The following is a 27,184-nucleotide window of genomic DNA, read 5'->3' on the forward strand; positions in this document are numbered from 1 at the left end:
CTGCAAATAAGCTGCATTTCTACTGCATTATCTTTATTATTGAGATACTGGTATTAAAGGTATACTGCATTTCTGCTGCATTATCATTATCATTCACAAGTCTGTCATAGGTGTACTGCATTTGTACTGCATTATCTTTATCAGTTAGATACTGGTATTGATGGTACTGCATTTGTACTGCATTATCTTTATCATAATTAGATATATGTACTGGCATCAAAGGTACTGCATTTGTACTGCAATATCTTTATCACTTAGATTCTGAAGGTATACCATATTTTGCCAATATATTAATTGGCTGTATTTGCATTATCTTAATAACTGTGAAAAAATGCAGCAATAATTAAAATGTTTATTACAGCTGTTTTAATGGTGACTTTTTAATAAGATATATTATATGATGTCTTAAAAACATCTGCATGAAATTTGAGACCAAGTTAAATACCAGGTGTTCAAAGGGATTTGTGGGAAATGCAAAATACATGTGTAAAAAAACTATTTGTTCTGACATTGAAAATATACTAATAGACATGATGTTTCAATATTAATGTATCTTTTATTATATCATTTTCAATAATACTTGGATAAAATTCTACATAGTTTTTCTTATCAATATTCATGTACATAAAAGGTTCCTCAATATATATCCTCTATATGCTAGCATAATATTTGGTACCCCAATGGACACTTAATTGACATACATTTGTACTACATTTTGTACATGAGCTTCATGACAGTTTGTGGTAAATGCTAGTAAGTACAGTGTATACAAAAACTCTTAGTCTGACATTGAAACAATCAATGGACAACTAAATATATTAATCTTTTTCAATAAGATTTGGGAAAAATGCCACCTGCTTTTTTCTCTCATCAATATCTATGTACATGACAGGTTCCTCGAGATCATCTACAAGTATTACATTTGTTAAACCAATGGACACTTGACAAACATTTGTACAAGATTTCTGTACATTAAGTATTCTAGTAACAGCAACATATGTGTATCCATTTTCAGTTGCACACTGTAAAAAATATCTAATCTGACAAATACCACTCTTGTTCTTACATGTATAGGAGTTTCTTTTTTTCACAGGCTTGTACTCCTCACTATAATACATTATCTTATTGTGTAAAACTCTGTAGAAGATATGATATTCAGCAACATTTCCAAACTTATTTTCCAGTAATTGTGTAACATGTTCCTCAGGCAAAAAGGCCTTTATAGAGCCAACCACAAAAGTTTTAAGTCCAATACATATCCTAGTAAATGACTGTTGCAAAGATGACTGCATCTTTTGATAAAAAGACTTCACAGAACCTATTTCTAATTTGTCAACAAGTTCAGGAATTTTATTTTGAATGCATACAGCAGTTACAATTTGGAGATCAATTTTTTGTGTACCATGGAAAAGATTTCTAAGATCACCATTCAATCCTTCATAAAAAAAACAAGACTGGGACCAAAGTGGTCCCAAATCTTCGACTTTTGAACACAAGTGTAAAAGACAATGAACATTAAATGTAGCGTAACGCTCCGTATAAAGTTCTTCTATACCAATACAAAATCTTTTGAAACAACATCTCGCTAATTTCAGATCAGTCTGTGAAATTGAAGTCTTTAAAAGTAAGAAAGTGCCAAGTACTAAATTACAAAAATGATCATTAAATTTTGAAGGGAGTACATCTTCCAAAAGGGGTACAGAGTAATAAAGAAGAAATGTTCTAAATTCAGATGCTTTCCAGTCACCATACTCATCAATTTTTTTTGGTAGGCGTGAAATCAAACAATGTGGTCTTAGTTTTTTGATTCTATCATTAAGTACATCAATATGGCTTCTAAGAGACCATTGCTCATTTTTGTGATCTTGATCAATCCAAAGCCCTAGGATCATCTTAACAACACCAAGCAAAACACAGTGCATATAATCTATGCCAGTACCTTTGATTAAATCAAACTTTGGAAATGACATCAAAAAGGATATTCCTTTGACTCCCATTTCTGGCACAGGATCTCGTCTTCTTCCACTCAAATATTCCGTTTCTACTCGATGCGCTGTAGCTTTGGTTTCCTCCATTGTCCTTAACTCGTCATGGCCTTCATTACTTTCTGACTTGTAGGGGTATATATGCGAGTTCCCTGTTGCCGATATTGCAAATGTTTCTCCAGGAGATAGACAACAAGGACACCCATAATTACCATTAAACTGGACAAAATCCATCATTAAACATCTCGCTGGTGCATCAGCTGTGCAGCTAAGAAGAATGGCTTTAACTGTTAACTGTTCTTCTTTAATACTCATGGGAATGCCTGAAAATATTTAAAAATATTCATATTTACTGATATATGAAATTTTGAACAACATATTTATGGAATGGAATTGCAATGCATATTTTGGGGGGATTTTTACTGTTTACGGTAGCTCAGTCGGTAGAGCGCTCGCTCCGTGATCGGGAGGTTGTGAGTTCAAATCTTGGCCGCGACTGACCTAAGTCAATAAAAAATGGGTAGCAACTGTTCCTTCGCCATGCGCTCGGCACTTTGAAGTGAAAGATGCGGGTCCTTCGGATAAGACCCTAAAAACCGAGGTCCCGCGTCACCGCAGGCATTGGCACGATAAAGATCCCCCATGCTCAATGGCCCTGAGTGCCGAGTAAAGGTCAAAATTTGAAGCCCTTCACCGGTGTATGGTGACGTCTCTATATGAATGAAAAATTCTTGAATGAGACGTAAAACAACATACAATCAATCAATCAATTAAAAGGTTTTGTTACATATTGATTTATTTGTTTGAACAGAAGATTTCTCTTTTTTTCTCAAAGTCCAAGAGACATATTCATAACTCTGTTAAAAATCATTAGATCGGAACCAAGTTCAAATTTGACCTGAATGCATTATCAACTTTATATATATATACATCCCTTCAGCGGAAACTAAAAATATCTTCAGGACGGAATGATGGAACAGGGTAACAGTTTACATCATATGCACCCCTGCAATTTCATGGCAGGGGCATAAAATATAACATACACACCTGTAAAAAGCAAATTGAATTCTTTCAAAAAGGATCCAAAAAGTAGTTTCATATTTGGTTTCTGAGTTCCAAATCATAGTCCTAAGAAGATACGGTTTTCTCTTGTGAATCTAGCAATAAATTTTAGAGAAAATAGTGTTAAGTTGTTAACAGTAGAGTTATTTACAGTAAAGCTCGGTTATAACGAAGTCATAGGGACCAATGGTTTTACTTCGCTATCTCCAAAAAACTTCGTTATATCGAGATATCACTATATCTCTGTTCATTATAAACGAGTTTAACTGTATGTTTATCATTGAATTAAGTTTTACTGTATGTTTATCATTGAATGTTAAGAGTACCGTAATTTCCGAATTCATATAATTAATCAAATTGTAACTGGTACCTTGCATCAGGTGGCAATTCATTGATAACTGCATACACAGGCCAAACACCAAATTTAGATGACTTGAACACAGCAACTCCATCAGTGTTAATTTGAAAAGAAAGGTGCAATTGAAGATTCCTCTCTTCCTTGGTTGTTCCATGGAAAAAACCACTACTATCAAAATGAGTTTTGTATACATTTCCATTGTAGACATCTTCAATAATGGATGTGTTCCCAAGTTCACTCCTTTCAATTTTGCTTTTTCTTATAATGTCAAGAACGCCTGGTCCTAAAAAATACATCATACAATATAAAATGAAATCATCAATATATTTGTTGGATATACATTAAAGTGAATTTTACATTGTTACATTTTTTTTGCCATGGAGGGAATTTTGTGGATTGACAACTATCTATTGTATGTAGTATTAAATATGGCGTATGTATTTACCAATACTTTTATTAAATTTTACAGTATTAAAGTTTGATTTTATTTCTAATTCTTTCACATGCATGTCAGTGCAGGGCCCCAAAACAGTCCTTCATGATATTAACACATGGCCAAAATTTTTATTATATCATTGATAATCACTGCAATAAAATTTATGGTTAAACGCTAGTTACATCTTACTTGCAAGCTAGAATGATAAAATAAGTCTAAAATGAAAATGACTCACTTTTCAAAATTGTTTCCATTTGGTCCTTTAGGGGTATGGTGATGAAATATTTTATGCTAGTCAATGAACAGTTTGGACATTTTTCATATTTTGCATCCTTTTCAATGCTGAGGAAGCACTTTTCACAAAAATAGTTGTATATTAGAGGCGTTTTCAAATGCCTAAAAAAGTCTTGGTACATTGTAAGGGTTGCCCTGCATATATTATCTGGAGGACAATGCACTTCAATAAGATTTAATAAATCACAAAGGGCAACTCCTGATAAGTTGTGTCTTGTAGCAAATGTTACAATCAGCAGCATACTCATGCTAACAGTAAGCCTGCTTCCTTGATATATAGGTTCATTGTCAATATTTCTCTGATTATCACTACTTTTTTGGTCTAACTTCTGTTTTTCTTCCTCCAGCATTTCTTCCACCATTATGTCAAATTCATTTGGAACTTCATCATTGTAATCGGTTAATTCTTCAATTGTTTCTGAAACTAAAGTAAATAGTAATACATTATTGTAATGGGATGAGGTGGATAAAATAAAATAGAAAAAGTTGATGCTATAATTATTATTATTAAATGTTAAATAAAATAATTCATCATCAAATTTATAACACTGTTTTCATTACTATATTTTTTTTCTTTGGTAAAGTTCTTAGAATTGTAAAGTAAGCTGCACATATTAAAATTTTTCTTACTCTAATGTTATTTTTAAAATAATTTATAGTTATTCAGGTTCATTGTATTTCAAAACTGGCTTCATGACTGGTGTATATAAAATTATAAATCACTTATGAACTGCATTATACCCATCATTTGATTAAAATTTTGGGAAGGAAGGTTGTACACAATAAATTTGCCGTCGTAGTTCCACTCGTTAATTTCATCAACGGACACCCTTTTTCATTATTATTTACAATACCAATAGAGTGACTCCCCTTTCCAAATGTATGCACGTAATTAATTAATCAATAAAATTTATACAGATTCAGAACCGTTTTACTACCAAAACAAGAGACCCATGGGCCACAACGCTCACCTGAGTCAATATGGCCCTGCTGTTCTTTGTCAGCAGATTTCTTCTTCTATATATTCATACGTAAAGCTTTGATCAACTGTTCTAGGCATAACCTATCCCCATTTGCCATGTTTTGAATGAAATTAAATCTAAACTTTCTGAGGATGCTTCTATATTCATATAACTAATCATGGTTTTGCTGTTCTTGAAACAGAATTTTAAAGATGTCTGCCATCCTACCCTGGGGGGAAGGAAGGGAGGGGGGGTTCAAGATTTGAACAAACTTGAATATACACTACCTAAGGATGCTTCCATATCAATATGACTAATTATGGCTTTGTTGTTCTTGAGAAGAAGATTTTTTAAGATATTTCTTATATATATTCTTTTGTTAAACTTTGATCCCCGATTATGGCCCCACCCTACTACTGGAGGATGCCTTGAACAAACTTGAATCTACAATACTTGGGGATGCTTCAATATCAAAATGACTAATCACGGCTTTCCTGTTCTTGAAAAGATTTTAAAAGATTTTTCCTATTTATTCCTATGTAAAACTTTGATCCCCTATTGTGGACCCACCCTACCCCCGGGGGTCTTGATTTCGACAAATTTGAATCTACACTACCTAAGGATGATTCCATATCAATATGACTAATTGTGGCTTTGTTGTTCTTGAGAAGAAAATTTTTAAAGAATTTTCCTATATATTCCTATGTAAAACTTTGATCCCCTATTGTGGCCCCACCCTACCCCCGGGGGTCATGATTTGAACAAACTTGAATCTACATTACCTGAGGATGATTTCATATCAAAATGACTAATTGTGGCTTTGTTGTTCTTGAGAAAAAGATTTTTAAAGAATTTTCCTATATATTCCTATGTAAAACTTTGATCCCCTATTGTGGCCCCACCCTACCCCCGGGGGTCATGATTTGAACAAACTTGAATCTACATTACCTGAGGATGATTCCATATCAATATGACTAATTGTGGCTTTGTTGTTCTTGAGAAAAAGATTTTTAAAGAATTTTCCTATATATTCCTATGTAAAACTTTGATCCCCTATTGTGGCCCCACCCTACCCCCGGGGGTTATGATTTGAACAAACTTAAATCTACACTACCTGAGGATGATTTCATATCAATATGACTAATTGTGGCTTTGTTGTTCTTGAGAAGAAGATTTTTAAAGAATTTTCCTATGTATTCCTATGTAAAACTTTGATCCCCCATTGTGGCCCCACCCTACCCCCGGGGGTCATGATTTGAACAAACTTGAATCTACATTACCTGAGGATGATTTCATATCAATATGACTAATTGTGGCTTTGTTGTTCTTGAGAAGAAGATTTTTAAAGAATTTTCCTATGTATTCCTATGTAAAACTTTGATCCCCCATTGTGGCCCCACCCTACCCTCGGGGGTCATGATTTGAACAAACTTAAATCTACACTACCTGAGGATGATTTCATATCAACATGACAAATCATGGCTTTGCTGTTCTTGAGAAGAAGATTTTTAAAGAATTTTCCTATGTATTCCTATGTAAAACTTTGATCCCCCATTGTGGCCTCACCCTACCCCCGGGGGTCATGATTTGAACAAACTTAAATCTACACTACCTGAGGATGATTTCATATCAATATGACAAATCATGGCTTTGCTGTTCTTGAGAAGAAGATTTTTAAAGAATTTTCCTATATATTCCTATGTAAAACTTTGATCCCCCATTGTGGCCCCACCCTACCCCCGGGGGTCATGATTTGAACAAACTTGAATCTACATTACCTGAGGATGATTCCATATCAAAATGACTAATTGTGGCTTTGTTGTTCTTGAGAAAAAGATTTTTAAAGAATTTTCCTATATATTCCTATGTAAAACTTTGATCCCCCATTGTGGCCCCACCCTACCCTCGGGGGTCATGATTTGAACAAACTTAAATCTACACTACCTGAGGATGATTTCATATCAATATGACAAATCATGGCTTTGCTGTTCTTGAGAAGAAGATTTTTAAAGAATTTTCCTATGTATTCCTATGTAAAACTTTGATCCCCCATTGTGGCCCCACCCTACCCTCGGGGGTCATGATTTGAACAAACTTAAATCTACACTACCTGAGGATGATTTCATATCAATATGACAAATCATGGCTTTGCTGTTCTTGAGAAGAAGATTTTTAAAGAATTTTCCTATGTATTCCTATGTAAAACTTTGATCCCCCATTGTGGCCCCACCCTACCCCCGGGGGTCATGATTTGAACAAACTTGAATCTACATTACCTGAGGATGATTTCATATCAATATGACTAATTGTGGCTTTGTTGTTCTTGAGAAGAAGATTTTTAAAGAATTTTCCTATGTATTCCTATGTAAAACTTTGATCCCCCATTGTGGCCCCACCCTACCCTCGGGGGTCATGATTTGAACAAACTTAAATCTACACTACCTGAGGATGATTTCATATCAACATGACAAATCATGGCTTTGCTGTTCTTGAGAAGAAGATTTTTAAAGAATTTTCCTATGTATTCCTATGTAAAACTTTGATCCCCCATTGTGGCCCCACCCTACCCTCGGGGGTCATGATTTGAACAAACTTAAATCTACACTACCTGAGGATGATTTCATATCAATATGACAAATCATGGCTTTGCTGTTCTTGAGAAGAAGATTTTTAAAGAATTTTCCTATATATTCCTATGTAAAACTTTGATCCCCCATTGTGGCCCCACCCTACCCCCGGGGGTCATGATTTGAACAAACTTGAATCTACATTACCTGAGGATGATTCCATATCAAAATGACTAATTGTGGCTTTGTTGTTCTTGAGAAAAAGATTTTTAAAGAATTTTCCTATATATTCCTATGTAAAACTTTGATCCCCCATTGTGGCCCCACCCTACCCTCGGGGGTCATGATTTGAACAAACTTAAATCTACACTACCTGAGGATGATTTCATATCAATATGACAAATCATGGCTTTGCTGTTCTTGAGAAGAAGATTTTTAAAGAATTTTCCTATGTATTCCTATGTAAAACTTTGATCCCCCATTGTGGCCCCACCCTACCCTCGGGGGTCATGATTTGAACAAACTTAAATCTACACTACCTGAGGATGATTTCATATCAATATGACAAATCATGGCTTTGCTGTTCTTGAGAAGAAGATTTTTAAAGAATTTTCCTATGTATTCCTATGTAAAACTTTGATCCCCCATTGTGGCCCCACCCTACCCCCGGGGGTCATGATTTGAACAAACTTAAATCTACACTATGTAATGAAGGTTTCCCATAAGTTTCAACTTCTCTGGCCCAATGGTTCTTGAGAAGAAGATTTTTAAAAAAAGACACCAAATTTTCACTTATTCTTAATTATCTCCCCTTGGAAGAGGGCATGGCCCTTCATTTGAACAAACTTGAACCCCCTTCTTCCAAGGATGCTTTGTGGCAAGTTTGGTTGAAAATGGCCCAGTGGTTCTGGAGAAGAAGTCGAAAATGTGAAAAGTTTACAGACGGACGGACGGACGGACAGACGGACAGACGGACAGACGGACTACGGACAAAATGTGATCAGAAAAGCTCACTTGAGCTTTCAGCTCAGGTGAGCTAAAAACTCTATATACCTGCAATTTCCTCAACATTTGACTCGTGTTCTTGCTCTTTCTCTTGTTTTCTCCACTTCGATGTCCTCGATGTTCCTGCATATGGCCCGCGTTTTTTTGACGCCATTTTTTTCTGGGGCAAATCGTGCATAAGCTATTTCGTTTCGTAACTTATTCTTCCAAAGTTCCAATTCACGGATATCTCACATTTCTGATAATATTTTTTAACTGAAATTATTATAAATAAATTGTGAATTAGTCAGTTTACTTTAGTTTATATAAATAAAAAACGGTGGATGCGCACAGGAACATCGTACGATGTATTTAACCACATTTAGTTCCGGTACGTAAAGTTCCTAGTTGAAAGCGCGGCAATATTTAGGCCTAGACAACGATGTCAAAATTATTACTAGCCCTTGTCGAATGGCAGGAGGAAGGATTTCCCCTCGGTGTGATAAATTTACGTGCCATAGATGACCCGCGTCTCCCATTTGAAGATTACACAGTTGGGTTAGACGTTTACGCCAAATGCCAAGGATTCCCGGGGTCACATCCCGCCAAAATTTTAAAGATCGGTGGTAGGTTCACAAGATTATAAATTATGAGAAATATGATCTTTAAAATCATGTGTCTCATTTATAATTTATTGTACATTTCAACAGACGATAAATATCTTGTTTTCTTGTTTTAACACTATTTTAAATGATAATAAGAATAATGTTGAAAATCTTGAGTTATTTCCCTTATTTACTGTGAAGTCTAAAACGGCTTTCACCCAAAACATGCAGTGAGAAGTCATTATAATCATGCATAATATATAATACTTTTGCTATTAAAATTTTTAATTAGTTTTAATTCAAAGGAATATGAAGATAATTAAACTCTTTCTAAATGTTTGTAACAATCAATATACATGTAACTGTACATTTTAATAGATGATAGAAGAGAATTACACAATGAAATGGATCTCCTTAGGACAACACCTAGATTGTGTTCCACTGAAGAAGAAACTTGGTAATTATACTTATTGATTTATTTATTGATTATGGTCTATTTGACTGTACTGAACTTGAAAAAAAGGGGGGTAAGCATAATTTTTTTGTTTAAAGGGGGAGGAAATAAGCACCGCCCTCAATTTTACCTGGTCTGTGAACCCCTGTCAATCAGATGAAATTAAGCCTGAGATTGGATACTGAAAATTGATTGACATTTTGTTACCTGCCGTTGTGTATATCTTGTATACCTTGGCTGGGGATCGTACCGATTATTGAATTAACAGCCAGTCTTTGATGCCTACCGCATATATGAAACATCGTGATAAAGAAGCAGCCAGAGCTGATATTATTTTTTTTACTTTATGATAAAGTAATTACCCATATATAATTTATACTTAATCAGTCTGTCAGACAATTAAATAAATGAAAAAGAAAATCAGTCATTTATCTATTTAAATTGTAATTAAGAAAGGGGGATTCATTTCACTGTACAATCTATAATGCAGTATAGGTTATCCAAATTTACACGTGCATCGATTTTACTTACAACAGAAAATACCGAACTGCATTGGAAGCATCATGTAATTTAATAAAATAATAATTTCTTTTTTATAATTATGAGATAGTCATATTGTCCAAGTTAAAAAAATTTCAAGACGTATAATATTTCTCCGAGACATGGTGATGAAAGTTACGGTAAAATAACCTTTTTTAAGAGAAATAAGCAGTATTATAAAAGCTGTCATTGAATATGCAAGTTATATTTAGAATTATGGATCCCGAGGAAAAAGTAGGATAAAGTGACTATATTCCCGTTTCGTCTAACTGTCGGAGAAACAATACGCAGATGCCATGACCATTTTTACGAAACTGTTCAAACATGCGTCATGGGTTAATCACATAGGAATTATATAAAAAATACTTGCCTAATTTATTATATATTTTCTACAAAATTTAGCCTTCAAACAGGATTTCTAAGTTTTAGAGACTTATTCAGGACCGCGCTTTTTTCTACTTTCGTTTTGCAAATGACTATTTCCCTCGGTGTCGTCAGCTTACAACCAAAGATTTGAAATTGATTAACGCACAAAATTAAACTAAAATTGTCTCCTTTATTCAAACATATTTTTTAAAAAAGAATTGAACTAAAGGAATCAGTCTACATAAAAAATTTAGCATGTTTTATTTCATAAATTTGACGATCAACATTACGATTGAGCAACACGCGAAGTTAAACTATGTCTTAGGAAAACATTTACAGGTAATATACAGGTAACATCCTGTGTATATGGGTAGGTATACACAAGCCAGCTTGGTTCCCTTGGGGCTTCACAGCCGTTTCAATTAAGCTCCACCCCACACCAAACTTACCTGAGGAAAACCAACCGGTTGAAAACCTCAGCCTTTAAATGGGATTTGTATCCAATATGTTTCACAGTGTGATTGCATGCAGAAATTAAAAATATTTTACTCTATAAATACAACATTTTTTATATATTAAAATTAACAGTGACTCCCCCCCCTTTACTGATAAGTTGCTAAAATTTACATTTTCAGGTCACCTGAGTCACTCAGGTGACCTATTGCTATCCGTTTTTGTCAATCGGCATTTGTCGTGCGTTTTGCGTTAACAATTGAACATTTTTAGCTTCTTCTCTGAAACCCCTCAACCAATTTCAACCAATTTTGGCATATAGCACCTATAGGTGAAGGGGAACAAAAATTGTGAATTTCATAGTCCCTGCCCCCCTGGGGCCTGAAGGGTAGGGCTGATATCACCAAAATTAATGCAATCTTTAAAAATCTTCTTCTTTACTCCTGGACATCAAGCAGTCAAACTGTTGGCCTGATTGTTATAAGGATTGAGCCCTCTACCAAAATTGTGAAATTCATGGCCCCAGGGTCGGGGGTTCTGGTGCTAGGGTGGGGCTATATACATCATATAGTGAAAGTGCATTATTTCTTTGAAAATCTTCTTGTCTGCTCCTCGATATTAAATAAACTAAGTACATAGTTATGATGAGCAAGAGTGCCTCTACCAAAATTGAGAATTTCATGACCCCAGGGCCAGGGGTTCTGGTGTTAGGTGTGGGGGGGGGGGGGACTCTATTGATTATATAGTGAAAATGCATTAAATCTTTGAAAATCATCTTCTCTGCTCCTGGGTACGAAATAAACTAACTAAGTACATAGTTATGATGAGCATGGCTGCCTCTTCCAAAATTGTGAATTTCATGGCCCCTGGGTCAGGGGTTCTGGTAAAAGGGTGGGGGTGGGACTCTATTGATTATATAGTGAAAATTCATAATTACTTTCAAAATATTTTTTTCTACTCCTGGTTATAAAACAAAGAAACAAGTGTATAGTTATGATGAGCAAGGATGCTTTTACAAAATTTTTAAAACTTGTGGTCCCAGGGGTTCTGTTGTTTCTCCGGGGGGGGGGGGGGGGGGGGGGGCTCTATTAGATTATATGGTGAAAATGTGTGAATTCTTTGAAAATCTTCAACTAATTGCATAGTTAGGATGATGAGGGTACCTCTTCCAATTTTGTAAATTTTTATGATCCTAGGTCATGGGTTTTGGTGTTAGGGTAGGGCTGTGTTAAATAGTGAAAATACATTATTTCTTTGAAAATCTCCTCTGCTCCTGGGCATATTGGAAGCAAACAGAGTAAAAGTTTTAATAAGCAAGGTATTTTTACCAGAATTTTGAACATCTGGACCATTTAGTCAAGTGTTCTGGTCCTGGCCAGGGCTCTATTAATTTGTAATCTACTGAGTGAGGTTATTCCCCTTTGGCATTCACCTTAAGTTTGATAATCAATCACTGTAGATAATGTATTTGAAAGGATAATAGAATAAGAGAATTATGCAAGAACATTTATTGTATAATACAAAAAGTACTTTCATAGTTTTAATAATCAGGTAGACTTGGAAATAATAGATGAATAAAAATGAAACAAAAATAACTTATCTTTTTAAATGTTCTTCAAAGGCCAAGTGAGGCCAATGTGAGAGGTTATAATATAGACATTTTGTTAAAAGTCTGCATGATAATAGTGATAAATGGGGGACAGATAGAAAGATACTAGACCAATTATTTTGTTGATCTTAATCGTGCTATTTTTCTTGCTATTGGGCAACAAAGCTTCATTTATCAGTTTATGGATCCTCTAAATTGTTGTACTCAGGTGACCGTTAAGGCCCTTGGGCCTCTTGTTTTTTTTCATGCTGGGTATGAATGATACATGTACAAACACTGCTAAAAAATACTTTAGCCTCTACGTTTACATACTAATATACCACTTACAACTAATTTTGTACATTTTTTTAATGTAACTTAAATTTTTGACATGATGATTTTAGCTTTGAGCAATATTGTAAATTTTCTATTCATTTTTCTAAAACATTTTACAGCATGCCTCAGGAAAAATCAGCTGAAAAGCAGCTTCAGGGTAAAGATAGGAATAAGAAGCAGAAAGTCGAAAAAGCAAATAAGAAGAAAATGGAAGAAGTCAATCCGATTGACAAGAAAAAGGCACAGGAAGAAATGAGAAAAAAGAAATTTGAAGAGAAAAAAAATGAGGCAATTCTGAAGAAAAAAGCCAGGACAGAGCTAAATACCAAAGTTTTGCGAGAGTTGAATATTGACTTCAATAGGTAAACATTTTTTACACAGTGATTTTTCTACATTTTTTAAAAGGGGCCTGGGCCTTTACAATTGGGAAAAATCATCGACATTTGTATCAAATTGGGAAAAATCAAAAAGATTGAAATTTAATTGGCAGGTATAATGAAATACTGGTATATAAGTAAATGTAACATCATTTATTCAATTTATTTGCTAAAAAGTAACAAATTAGACACAGTTCTAAATTCTTAACCCTTTTTTTAATCTTTGAAAGTTGTCATTAATTGTGACCAGCCTATATTTCCATTTTTTTTTGGTCATAATGGTAGACATAAGAGAAAATCTTTCTTGTAATAGCCATTGAAGATAAACTAATCTGACATGATAAATGACAAATCATTTTTTTTTTCAAACTAATTATTAAAGCTTTTTTATGACCCTAGCTAATCATATTGCTGCCATTTCTCTGCAATACTAGTTGCATCTGCCGGATGTAGAAACAGTTTGATTTTGATGCTTACTGTAGAGTTACTAGTACTTGGATTCACAAATAGAGCTACGTTTTGCCGGTTCACATGCACATTACACTTTCTTACGATGTATTTATACAACAGGTTTGACATGACCATGTGTTTTTCTAAGTCTTGTAAACGCACGACGTAATCTGTTGTTTCTTACTATTATTTTAAGAGTCTGAATGACCGAGAACAATAGCGTTCCATTTTAGATAAGTCGTACGTAAAAAATTCAATATAACAAAAACAACATCGGTTTTGTTTTGGGAAAAAAGCAATAGAAATTGGGGAAAAATCGGTAATTTTTGAGAGGGGAAAGGGCCGATATTCGGACCTAAAGAGGATGTAGAAAAATCACTGTTACAGCACTATAGTATTATACATGTATAAAAACAAAGAAATAGAAATTAAAATAAAACACAGTTTCAGTATCAGTGTATAAGGAAAACAAGGTATAAACCAGGGTTGTCCCTAAGAATTGAAATAGCAGGTGACATTAAAAAAGTAGAAGGGGTTTTTGGGTTCCTCCCTAACAGGATGGGGGGGTTGAGGGGGAATACCAGAATAACCAAGGGATTACATCATTATAGGCGGGGAAATTCCCCTGCCCCCGGGTCTTAGGGACAACCCTGATAAACTCTTACCAATTGGCTAACAAGCAGTTTGTCACTATTTTTCAGTTAATTTGGAAGTCTTTTCTATAGCTAGCAAACTGCTGCTTAAAGCCTTAAGCAATTGTTAAATTGCATACCCATTATGAATTAATAATGTCGCATTTTTTATCAGTAGCAAAGAATAAGTCAGCCATTTCATTGCAAAAAATATTCTCTTAAAATATTGACTGGTCAATATTTTTGTAACATTTCAATTATTGACTGTTGTTCATTCATATTTTATTTATTTGTAGAATTCAAAACGAGAACAAAGACACTGAGGAAGACTTACTACCTCTACTACCTCTTCAGGACATTGACTTAACACAGTTGTGAGTAATAGTTCTCAAAGATATCTCCTCATCTTAAAATAATATGTATATTTATACAATATTTAAAAGTAAAACAATGTTAAAAATTTAAAACAAATTGCTGTTAAATTTTGAATAATATGTAACTTGTTTTTACTTGGTGTGGTAAATTAACAGTTACACATTTTTTTAACACTAATATGGTAAATCATTCTTTTTTTTAGAGCTGATGACTCTGATCATGAGGAGGATGCACTCAATGCTGAATTGATTGCTTTAACGTAAGCAAAAGTGATTTCACATTTGTATTAGATTGAAGTTTTGTTAAAAATCTGAGTTTGCATCAAAAGAGGGTTAATTGAGTTATTCAATCGCCTAAATAATGAGTGATATTTTATTATGATGTAGGTTATTATTCTAACAAAATATAAGTTTGTTCCCATTACATTGAATTTAGAGTAATAATTGTTATCCTTAGTAATTCAATTCAAATTGAAAATGTTTATGCTTCTGTAGCAAAGTATGATACATTGTATTGTGTTTATAGGGACCTGCCAGTTCAACAAGTGAATGCTAAAGGGCACAATACTGTGGCTCAAAAAGCCCCTCGAAACCGAGCACTGGAGGTGAAATATGCTGAAGCAATTAAAGAAAATGGCATTCTAAAATGCAGTAGGTTAAATTAATCATTTCAAATTGTATATCGATGCAAAATTTTTCTGTAAATTGTACAAGTCAAAGTTTAGTTATTAGAGAGGTTGAGATTAAGACGTGTACAGGTAACGTGTACGTGTGTTACATGTATAACTACATGTACACGTACCTGTTTTTGTAATTTATCAGTTGAGATTTCATAACCTGTAGGATATAAACGTGTACATGAATTTACTTAATTAACTTCAAATAAATGGTGAATTTCTTAATCAATCTGCATGCAAATAAAGTTTAAAAATCTAATTAATGTATCACAAGAATATATTCACTCATCAATTAGATTATTTTTGTTGTAAAAGCACAAGTTTGTACTTAGTGTAGACGACACTTTTCAAGTTTAGAGATTTAACTCATAAAAACCTTCTCGTCACAAAAACGGAGGACGTAATATGCGATGAATTTAGGTGATTCCCCTTGTACACGTTTGAAATCTCAACCTCTCTAATAATTATTTAAATTACAGCTTTTTAGGTTTCTAAGTTTTGACTTTTTTTTGTTCATTTTGAATATTAAAATTGTGCAACTTTTTTTTTTTTTAGAACTTTCAGAGGCTTACAAAGAGTTGGAGGAGTTGAAATTGAAAAGCCAGAATATGTCAAAAGAAAATAATGGTATATCTCATTCTGTCATTAATTACAGTTAATTAGTGTGACAATGCAAGTTTCAATAGTCATTAAAATTGTATTGGTTCAGAATCTATGGAACTACATAAGACTAAAGTAATCATGTATAAAGTAAACACATAACAGTTGTTTAATAGTTTCAATGGGTCTGCATTAAAAAACAGAAACTTTGCAATTGTCATTGAAACCCCACATTTTTAAAAAATTGAATTATTTTACAGAGGATTACACCATGCCAAAGCCTGGTAAACTTTCGAGTGATGTGGCAAAAAGATACAAGGTAACTGATGTATTTAAAGTATTATAGGTACTAGCTGTTATGATTCAAATTATAAGTTTTAAGGGGAAAGTTTAAATCAATATGGCTGACCTTGTTCGAAAAGCCATTTAGTTTTAATTATTAAAATGGTTTTAATGACCATCTTGTTCAATGAACTCCATAGCCAAGTGGTTAATGGTTAATGTATGGAATTGTGAACCACACATCCCGAGTTCGAATCCAGCTTGGGCTTTTAATTGTTTGTATTTACTAAATTGAATATTTTGAAATTTTTTATCCCCAAAATGCAAAAAGTTTTGCTTATTTGACACATGTACAGTTTATTCATCATGATATCTTTCATAATCAATTATCTGCTGATTCAAGGGACTTTTTCCAGGTGTAGACAAGGACCACAGTATGATATAAAAATATTTAATCAAGATGTAGACGTAAATAATTTCATTGATATTTGATTAATGTAGATTTTTTCTGACTACATCTTAAAAATACAGACTAATCAGTAATCTAGTATTATTTCAGATGGTTGAACTAACACCTGGATCAGGTGTGTACCTCTATCAACATGATATTGACCACGTACAAAGAGTGCGAGACCCTTCTGCCCAAGGAACAGCTGCCTATGGTAAACGGATGGCAAAACTCCTCATGAATATATTCTTCACCAAGAAAGACTTTCCTGATTGCAAGCTGTCTCCCAATGCTAAAGGCCATCTACTGCTAGATGAAACCATAACAAGTGCAATTATCAGTATGTTTTCATTATATTGTTCTTTCACATGTCAGTCATAACATTATGGCTTTACAAATTGAATAGTCATTATTTTTAACAAAGTATACAGATTAAATAGTCATTATTTTTAACAAAGTAAACAGAGTAACATATTTGGAATTTAAAAAAAGAAAGAGATTTTGTATCTATCTCTTCTGTTTGATCACTGGATATCAGTGTATGTACATCTAACCCTTTTTATACCTCCTTCCATTTATAAAAGAGCTCCATCTGTCTTTTTCATTTCCGTATCTTTCTGTATAAATACAATTTATAATAGACCTGCATTTTAAGAATCACCTTAGACCTGACATTTTTTTTAAATTAATGCTGTTTAAATTTAAATATCTATTATTTTCATTAATTTGTTTTCAGATTTTTCAGCGCAGAAGTCATGTGCAACAAAAGGGGCTATTCGTCAAGCAATGGCTGCAAAATTATCATCTGCAAGAGCTAAGAGCAAGAAGGTTGTGCAGCATGTAGAGTAGACTTCAATATACATATGTGTGTGATAAAAGAATTCACATTAGTTGTTATTAATAGTTGTTGTATTTTACAAAGGCAGCCAACCATATTCATGGTAAACATCAGTTCTGTTTTGCTGTCCTAACGGGTACTTGAAATATTTGAAACACGCTGCATCTCTACTGCCAACCAAAGCTTCCATATTTGGGTATACAGTACTGCTGTGCAGTACTAATTTAAATATTTGAAACATGCTGCAACTCTACTGCCAACCAAAGCTTCCATATTTGGGTATAGAGTACTGCTGTGCAGTAGATGTTTGAAACACACTGAAACATGTCTACTGCTTAGCAGCACAAGTACTGCAGGCCAGTAGACTAGAGGTATTCAAGAATTACTGCAGGGCAGCATATACTGCCTGGCAGTCCTTTTTGCAGTACAATTGCAGTCTTAATTAACATATTTGAAACATACTGCAAGTCTGCTGCTTCATTACATTTTTCCATTTAAAAGCTCTGCAGTACATTTGCAGCACTACTGTAGCTCTACTGATAGTCTACTGGGATTTTATACTGATAATGTGCTGCATATGTACTGCAATTATGCTGCAATTCTGTAAGGGAAAACTACCCAACAAGTAGAACTCTTTAGTATGCAGTGTTTAGAGCTTCTTTAAGAATTCTTGAAATTAAATAGTCGCAATTATAAAGTTAAAAATTAATAAGAGATATGTGTACCAGAAGTAAACATCTACATGTCGATCTATAGAAGCCGATACAGAAGATCCCAAGGCCAAAGGGTAAAGTGGCACCCGCACCCCATCCCCGCATGTCGGGAAAAGGTGGCTTCTTCTTTAAACTGTTCAAAGTTTTGTGCTTAACCGAGAAAAACACCATGTGTGTAGCATACACTGTAAACTATTATATTTTTTTCTGCACGTTAATATTTCTTAAGTAGGACAACCCGTAAATGTTATGAAATCTTGAAGATCGTTAGTACTAAATAATAAGTACTCAACATAATTTGCGGTTCATTAAACTTCCCATTCAAACAATACATAAGAACTACTGAAAATTTTCAGTTGATGAAATAAAATCTTTATGTTAAAAATTTTCAATTTCAATGGTTAGTAATAAAATGATAGAACTTTGGATCACGTTGTCGTTTTCCGTAGCATGCTAAAAACGGAAAAGAACATGCATGATCCGAACAATTTGAGTTTAAAGATATACCTTCTTGTATTATCTATCGTGCCTGAAAAAGAAATGTATGGTTAAAGCTGAAAATTAACTGTAGCCCATGTACCGGTATATGCCTATATATTAATATTGCCCACCTGCCCAGGGATCGACATTAACTTTCAGATTCACTTGCCCTTCGGGCAAGTGATCTCAAACTTTGACTTGTCCGAATGCAAACTTGGTTGCCCAAAATAAGGAAAGAACATAAAAAGAAAATTATTAATTACTGTAAACGTTCTGATACGAAAAATGTAACCAAATACACTACTGGCATACTGTCAATCTGGAAAAAATATCGATGCATGCTACATTTGTACATAAATGAATACCACTGTGCTTGTAAATTTAATCTGTTAACACATACTGCCATGCAACAATAACCCTCCGTTTCCTTTTAATAAAATTCATATTTTTAAAAATTATTTTTGGTAGGATCCCTTTGTTAGACGTACTACGAAGGAAAATAATGAACCCGATTTTTAAATGTGTGGTATAATCCAGAAACGCTACCAAGGAATTCCGAATGCAAAAACATTGTCAGTCAGGTTCGTGGCGGAAATTAAGTGTTCAGTTTATTATTTTATTTATAAATTAATCTAAAATAAATAAATATGTACATTTGTATGACAAAAATTCACTTGCCCGATCGGACAAGTACGTCGACAATTTCACTTGCCCGAACTGAGAATTTACTTGTCCCGGGCAATCGGACAACCGTTAATGTCGATCCCTGCTGCCACCAAGTTTTAAGAAAAAAAGTGTTGAACATCTCATAAATCGTTCAATTATAAAATTATTCTATAAGCTAAATGCACAACAACCCAAATCTTCTATTGGATTTGACAATGAAATAATATATTATTGGCTTGAAGACATCTAATGTTTGCAAGAAATGTTATAATTGCTCCAATTTAAACCAAAAAAAAAAACACATTGAACATGGGGGGGGGGGGGGGGGGTCTTACATAAGTATTAGCGAATTTTTTTTAAATTTTATATTTTATACATGTAATTCAATGAGAGTCATTAAATTTTACACAATTACAGGATATAAATTTTGCATGTATGGTGATTAAATGTTAAAAAAAAAATTATATTGTTTTAAAATGACCACGAAACACAGAATTTGGTAGAGGATTACAAAAATCGGTCGCATATATACCATATACAGTATATTTTTTGTTCTGTCTGTGTTTCTTTCTATTACATTTAGTTGCCTGTCTGCGAAACTCTAATATTTCACCTAGGCCTAACTTAAATTTGAACCGTAGTAGGTAAAATTTTCAATCACGTGCAATGTATAAATTACTTATGCTTTTTGAAGTGTATTTAGAACAAAGACTCTGTTTTTTTTCCTGCTTAACCGTAATCTAAACATATACAGTAATATACTTGTATGTACATCCATAAATTAATCTGGGCTATCCCTAATTTTCAGGCCCGTAGGAAGCAATTTCAGTGGGGGGGGGGGGGGGGAGGGGACTACCAAAATTCCTTGACAAGCACAATTTTTTTTTAAAAAATCGATCAGACGCCTTTTTTTTTTATAGAGGTACAAGCATCAAATAGCTATTTTTCTATAGTATAAAGCATACTGGCAAAATTATTGGGTGTTGGGGTGGCATGGCCCCTGCCACATTTTTTTTTATTACACTGAATCGAGCCTTCCAATGTTCTGCAAGAATTGGTAATTGTTTCTTATCGGCAATAGCCAGTAGTCACTACACTCTTGTTTTGGATAGTTCCTGCAGGGCGGGTCTGATTTTAATAAATAAATAATAAAATCAAAATATTTCATATGTGCTTTATGATATTATTGCTTCCGTGTAATAAAAACCATCACTGAATTGAAAATGATTGAAAAGGGGGGTGGGGTGGGGTATAAGGCTTGGAAATGGAAAGACTATGTAAATAATGTCAAATATGATATAATTTTTTTTTTTTTTTTTGATTATTGAGATATTCCATGTCTTTTTTTTCAGGGATGATTTTAAAAAATAATTTGCGACTAAGTAGACGACCATTTGATTCTGACGGAGCGGGGGGGGGGGGTATTCATTTCGAACATGTCCAGGGACAGATAATCAATTTTAAGTTAAGAAAAGAAAATTAACCTCTCAAATAAAACTTTATTTCATGTATGTTTGGGAGGAGGCAAAAAACGGTCAGATTTTTCAGAATCTGCCACCACCCCCTCCCCTTTCAAAATCAACTGATCTCGTCTCTTAAGGTTAAAATGTAATTATTGTCGATTTTTCTTCTTTTTTAAATTAATTTCAAAATGGTATTTATCTTCTTTCTAATAATACAAGCAATGTTCAGCACAGTCTGTTCCCCGTAAGCCTACATATTTATGGTTGTGAGTGTGACGTCACATCGACTTTGAAACTCGAGATTTGCACACTAAATATGCACCTCTTAGCTGATGTCAAACAAGTGGGCGGATCATGGATCTTCAAATTTTTGTAACCTGTTTTCTGTACTAAATACTCCCCACTTTCGTCTCCTCTTCTGCTATTTGATTACCTAAGTAAAGGAAAACTTTAATCTAAAGGAATAAAGTTTGTGTGTTGTACTACGATGACAGAATACCTTATATTACATACAATGCCTATTCGCCATTTTGACACAGAAAGTTCGGGAAAACAGTGAACGTGTGACGTCGCACTTTGAAAAGTGACGTCGAACAGGAGTTGTCTGCAGTGTATTGGCAGCGTTTACAATTACATCGTCGCATTTCTCTGGTTATTTGTTGGATTTAATCGTTGTTACGACTGTAAAAATACTTGTTAGTGTTTTCGGTTATCGTAATGAATATGCATTGGTATGTATTTTCGTTCTCTGCGAGTTATTTCTTTAGAATATCGGCATGTATAGGTTCATTCATGGATACTTGTAGAACGGAATACTTGGGATTTTTAAGCGCAGCATGACAGTACAAATACTTCTACCGTGTTAATTACCGTTTAATTTGTACATCGCATGGACTGATTAACAATACAGACTGAATACACAATGTATATGGATTAACTACAGGATTTTTACCTATCTCAACCGGCGCATGCTCAAAGGGGTTAGTCGCCGCTCAGCGGCGACTAACCCCTTTAGGCATGCGCCAACTAACCCCATAAAATTTTCATCTAACCCCTGCCATTACAAGCAACCTTGTTTACACAAATAAATAAACAAACACAACAATAAACAAACAAACAAATAAAAAGAAAAAATAATTACAAGAAATAAATTATTTATAGAGAGATAAACAAAATCTTTACTCAATACTGTATTACACACAAAATGCAGAGAATTAAGGCATCATATTTTTTTCTTTTGAGCTACAAGTACATGTAAGGAGACTTAGTTGCTAATTTTTTTCAATTCTTTATATTCCGAATGAAATAATTACTCCGAGTTAAAATAATACCCTGTTATATGTGCTTAATTTACCATCGGTATAACTTTGTTGACTTATATACCAATTTTTTACATAATAATCTAATAAGGTTTTATGACAGAGTGACTTAAATTTATGCTTCCCATAACAAACTACTTCATCTTTGATATTCAGTATATTTCTTAATTTCTGTATAAATGCGAACCATGAGTTCTTGCCATGTACAAAAAGTTTTTTACTACATTCATATGCATCTTTAAGTAAAGGAAATTCTGTGGACAAATTTTCAAATCAATACCAACTTTTGATTAACAATTTGACAATATCATAATGCAGGGGGAACCTTCCCACTTCAGACAATACTGCAAAATTTGTACTTTTCTTATGAACGCCAAGAATATATTTACAGAATTTAAGGTGTATTCTTTCACAAAGCAGATTTCTGAAACAGTCTTCAACTTCTAACTTTTGGCATTTTAGGAATCTTTTAGTATTGATATTACTTGCACCCCACACCTCTGCATTATACAAAAGAATTGGTTTAATAGTAGAGTCAAATATATGTATACTCGTTTTAATCCCAGGATTCAAATTAATAAAATCATTTCTCAATTTATGATATGCTTTTAATGCCTTTTTATAAAGCTCTGATCTTGCTACATGAAAACTTCCAGATGCAGTTAGGTGGACTCCAAGATATTTGTACCTATATACACAGTCTATCCTATTATTTTGAAACATTAGTTTTTGTGTAAAATTACGACCAGCTTTATTAAAGATGTCACCACTGAATGTGTTCATATTTTATTAAATGACAAAGTTTTAGTAATTATGCTCACAATGTCATTCTAGTCACCAACCATGGAGCTTGGTGTTAAGATTGTATCAAGTAGATTGAGTTATGTAAGGAAAATCTCGATCATTCAATGTCCCTAGCTTAAAAGTAGGATTTCGGCCTTCCAAGCTCGCGATCGCCTATAAACAAGGTGTTTTAAACAAAAATACAATGCAAAGTGGAAACACTGGACATATTCATCTCCGCTTACATAGACTTTATCTATTTGTATGGATAAAAACATGATAAACAACGTGTACCTAAGACGAACCCGAACTGTTCTTGTGATGAAACCAGACGTTAAAAAGATGTGGCAGACAAACCACTTATTTGTATCTATGAATATCGAAAAATGTATTACATAGAGACAAGAAGTAGTAAAACATGCCACTTCTCCATTTTTTTAATCAATTAATCATAAATGATCCCCCATTTCTGTCACCACACGAAACATAATGTAAGTTCGCGCATGCGCAATAACAGTTTAAAGAATATTCTGAACATTGAACCCGATGACTATTATGCTTGTGACCCTTGAAAACTAATGCCTGGCCATCTGTGCATTAAACAGAAAACAATTAATTTACACCATACTTATTACTGTTTTATTAATGATAATTTTAATAATCAAAATGATTTTTACAACAAAATCCTAAAAGTATGGATATTAGAAAGATTTTTCAAATAATCACTTTTCAGGAAATTCGGTTTAAAAATGTAAAATTTTCTTGTTAGATGTCCGCTTCCCCACTTAATTTTTATGCCACATAATGGAAAGGTCATTGGAAAATAACATACTATTTTTTAAAAGAAATTTGTCCTCAGAATATCAAACAGAAATTTCATAATTTTGAGATAAATATGTTTAATTCGCCATAAAAAGTACAATAAAGTGGATCAGCAGATTAAAAAATTAATAAAACCGTTAAACAAGCATATCTTCTCTATAATTCATATGTTTAAGTTTTTCATTTACATTTAATTTTAAAAAGCTAGCATAAATATCTTACGGTCCCTGAAACGTTCTACTTTCCCACTTGAACGGTGAGCGAACGCTGAACGAACGCAGAGCGAACGGTGAGTGAACGATGTGTGAACGCTGAACGCAACTTGGTGAACAATGTGTGAACGGTGAGCGAACGCAGAACGCTAACGGAGCGCAAACGTGAACGCAAAGTGAACGGTGAACGAACGGTGAACGCAAGATGAACGATATATTCGGAATGCCTCTGATCTTTTCCTTGCATTGAAACTATTTTATTGTTTTATAATGTCAGGTGCCAAAAAAAAAAAAAATAATAATAATAATAAATAAGTAAACAAATAAATGAATGAATAATTAAGTCAATAAAATAAATTCTCCAAAATTGTCCTCAGAAAGACGATGCATGCACATTAAGTTTTTAATCACACGATTTTTATCGCATTAAAACATTGCAATTGTTGCCGAACGCTGAAGTATAAAAGATATTGTTTTTAGTTGGAAAATAAAAATGTTTATTCTTAGTTGATAACAAATCAGAGAAATCTTATGATTTAAAGAATGAATTAAAGCAGTTGTAACTTATATTCATATATATATATATATATATATATATATATATATATATCTCCGTGTCAAGGCGATTTCGTGTAAAGTAATGAAAAAAAAAATTAATTACATTTATACGCTCGTATTTTAAATATTTAAAACAATAATATATTATGTGTCATTTCTATTTTTCATTATGATTTATTGAGCAGACGTCTACATGCATCTCTAGATGGCCGTGATTATACTCGAACAAGATCATGATGATACAAAAATACATATTCATATTATTTGTTATAAATTCAATTTTCAGAACTTGATATTTAAGTAATATGGTGTTATAGTTTTTATTAAACAGACAAATGAGAGAGAGAGAGAGAGAGAGAGAAATATTCAGTTTTAGCCCCCCCTCATTTCAGGCTTCACCAAATGTTTGTACCTATATCAAACAAAAACTCGGAAATTTTTTTCTAAATATATCAGACAGTGAAAGTAACTTTTTTTTTTTATCAACAAATCATATCCATTTGTTTGACAGTCATACTTGTTTTTCATTTTCCTGCTTCAAGTTCACACGAAGTCCACGTGCTTGTCCTGTCAATCAAAATCATTCGACACTGTGCAGGTGTGAAAGTTTCGTCACATCGAAGACCAAGTGCGAGTATTTCCAACAAGTTATAACATTTATTTTTATCATTTCTAGATTTGATTCCAACATTTGAATAATAAATTAGTAAAATACATTAGGCATTAACACTTGAATGTGAAACATACTCTCTGCCAATTTCAAATACCACCGCCGACACATGTACATTTTGATCTACTATTGTTTTGTGACTTTTTTAGATGCATGTTTGTTTTGAGACTGAAATTTTTTTTCTAAAAAAGACCGTAGCTTTTTTTAAATGTTAATTAAAACATTCTGGAAATATGGTACTGACTAAATCACCGATTTAGGGGGAAGGGGGGGTATTAATCATATCGATTAGCAAACATATTAAGTTACGGTGAAGAAAGTTTTTTTTTCTCTATAACTATATACTTTACATATTACAGTAGAGAAATTCTGTAGTGCATTATATTTTAAATAAATATTTCCTTTAACCACACTATCAATTTAATTCGTTCTAAAGATAATAAATTAACAGGATATCCGCAGTACTATGTATAACTCTCAGAACTAGTACTAGTTCTCTTATATTTTCCGTAGTAATTGAAAAAAAATGTATTAGAAATAAATATTTTCGTAATTTTGCTGCGTAATTATTTGACTTGAATAATTATATCTCCATTAATGATTTGTCGTCTTTAACAAAACAACAAAATGTTGCAGTGCTTGAAGTATTTGCACATTGCCCTTAGTTAAATTTAATATTTCAGCATCGTTCTACATAGGTACAGAATGTGCTTGTAACAACATTTATTTTTAAGAGTAATTTAATAAATAACCTAACAGCTAAGTTAAAATAATAAAAATATATATCGTAGATATTTTTCCTCATGAAATAATGAATCTTCAAACACGATATGTTAGTTAATAAATTAAAAAAAAATCCTGTAACTCCTTAACTACAAAAAGATAAGTCCTTTCACTTCGGAGTTCCGAATGGCAATGAAAACTGAACGATAGGTGAACGCTGAACGCAAGGTGAAAGCAAAGTGATCGAAACGAAGAGCGAACGCTGAACGCTTTGTGAACGGTGAACGCGAGCGCACGGTGAACGGTGAACGCAAAACTGTGAACGGAGAGCGAACGGTGAACGCACGGTGAACGAACGGTGAACGCACGCTGAACGAACGGTGAACGAACGGTGAGCGAACGGAAAAATGGGAAAGTAGAACGTTTCAGGGACTGTAATTACTGCATTTCTGTAATTTCACGAGGCAATGTCTATTTTTAGTAACAGTCCTTGCAAAAGGAGGTCCGGTTGACCTCAAAATTTACACAGATCTGGAAAGGACACATACTTAGTTAAAATTTTGAGAAGTTTCACAGAAATCTGTAGCTTCGTTATTTTCAAAGCATGGTATGGATCTTTACCTTAAGAGGAGTTGTGCTGACAAGCTGTTCATCTCTATATTTAAGATGTGGCAAAAATCTAAGTTGAAAAGAGTCGAAATTCCAAGAAAAAATGACAGAATCGGAATTTCATGGCAATATGCACAACTACATACTATGTCCTAAATATCTGCAAAGTTTTATGAAATTCTGTGCAGCGGTTTAAGAGAAGTTGCGCTGACAAAAAACAGGACTGATGGACTGACTGTTGCTTGGGCTACAATAACTTCTTTCAGTAAAATACAAATTAACAAATTGATCAAGTGGTACAGAATTGCAAAAACCCTCGCATGTTAAAACTATACAGGGCTCTAATTGGCGACTAATTTAGTCGCCAAGGTGCCTAAAATTTTTGATTGGCTCCTAAATTTTTTCCATAAGTCACCAAATTGGCGACCATTTTAAAACTGACTTGGCGATTGTCTAATTCCAGAAATTTTCACATTTTTAACAATTTTTCTACAGAAG

General features: G+C 33.5%; 2 protein-coding genes and 1 long non-coding RNA gene across 3 annotated transcripts in view; all 3 read right to left on the reverse strand.

Annotated features, from left to right (window-relative positions):
- Positions 1–27,184, reverse strand: part of LOC133206082 (phosphorylase b kinase gamma catalytic chain, liver/testis isoform-like) — a 213,814-nt gene that overhangs the window by 129,918 nt on the left and 56,712 nt on the right. The window lies entirely within an intron of this gene.
- On the reverse strand, positions 537–3,099 carry LOC133206081 (uncharacterized). Its single transcript, XM_061342011.1, has 2 exons — positions 3,033–3,099; positions 537–2,308 (listed from the first exon to the last, which is right to left on the reverse strand). Exons 1-2 carry the CDS (start codon positions 3,082–3,084, stop codon positions 819–821), a joined length of 1,542 nt encoding a protein of 513 aa, XP_061197995.1. The 5' UTR covers positions 3,085–3,099; the 3' UTR covers positions 537–818.
- Positions 23,954–26,641, reverse strand: LOC133206086 (uncharacterized). The gene is made up of 2 exons (XR_009723697.1): positions 26,511–26,641; positions 23,954–24,131 (listed from the first exon to the last, which is right to left on the reverse strand). It is a non-coding gene; the product is annotated as an uncharacterized LOC133206086 (long non-coding RNA).

This window comes from Saccostrea echinata, unplaced genomic scaffold (assembly GCF_033153115.1).
Source record: "Saccostrea echinata isolate AGI-Se365-2 ecotype Australia unplaced genomic scaffold, CSIRO_AGI_Sech_v1 ptg000054l, whole genome shotgun sequence".
In the NCBI taxonomy this organism is placed as follows: domain Eukaryota; kingdom Metazoa; phylum Mollusca; class Bivalvia; order Ostreida; family Ostreidae; genus Saccostrea; species Saccostrea echinata.

Coding starts and splice junctions, on each gene's coding strand:
- LOC133206081 (XM_061342011.1), bottom strand. CDS start 3,084: ATGAAACTACTTTTTGGATCCTTTTTGAAAGAATTCAATTTGCTTTTT. Junction 2,309..3,032: donor ATTCAATTTGCTTTTTACAG/GTGTGTATGTTA, acceptor AAATATTTTCAG/GCATTCCCATGAGTATTAAA.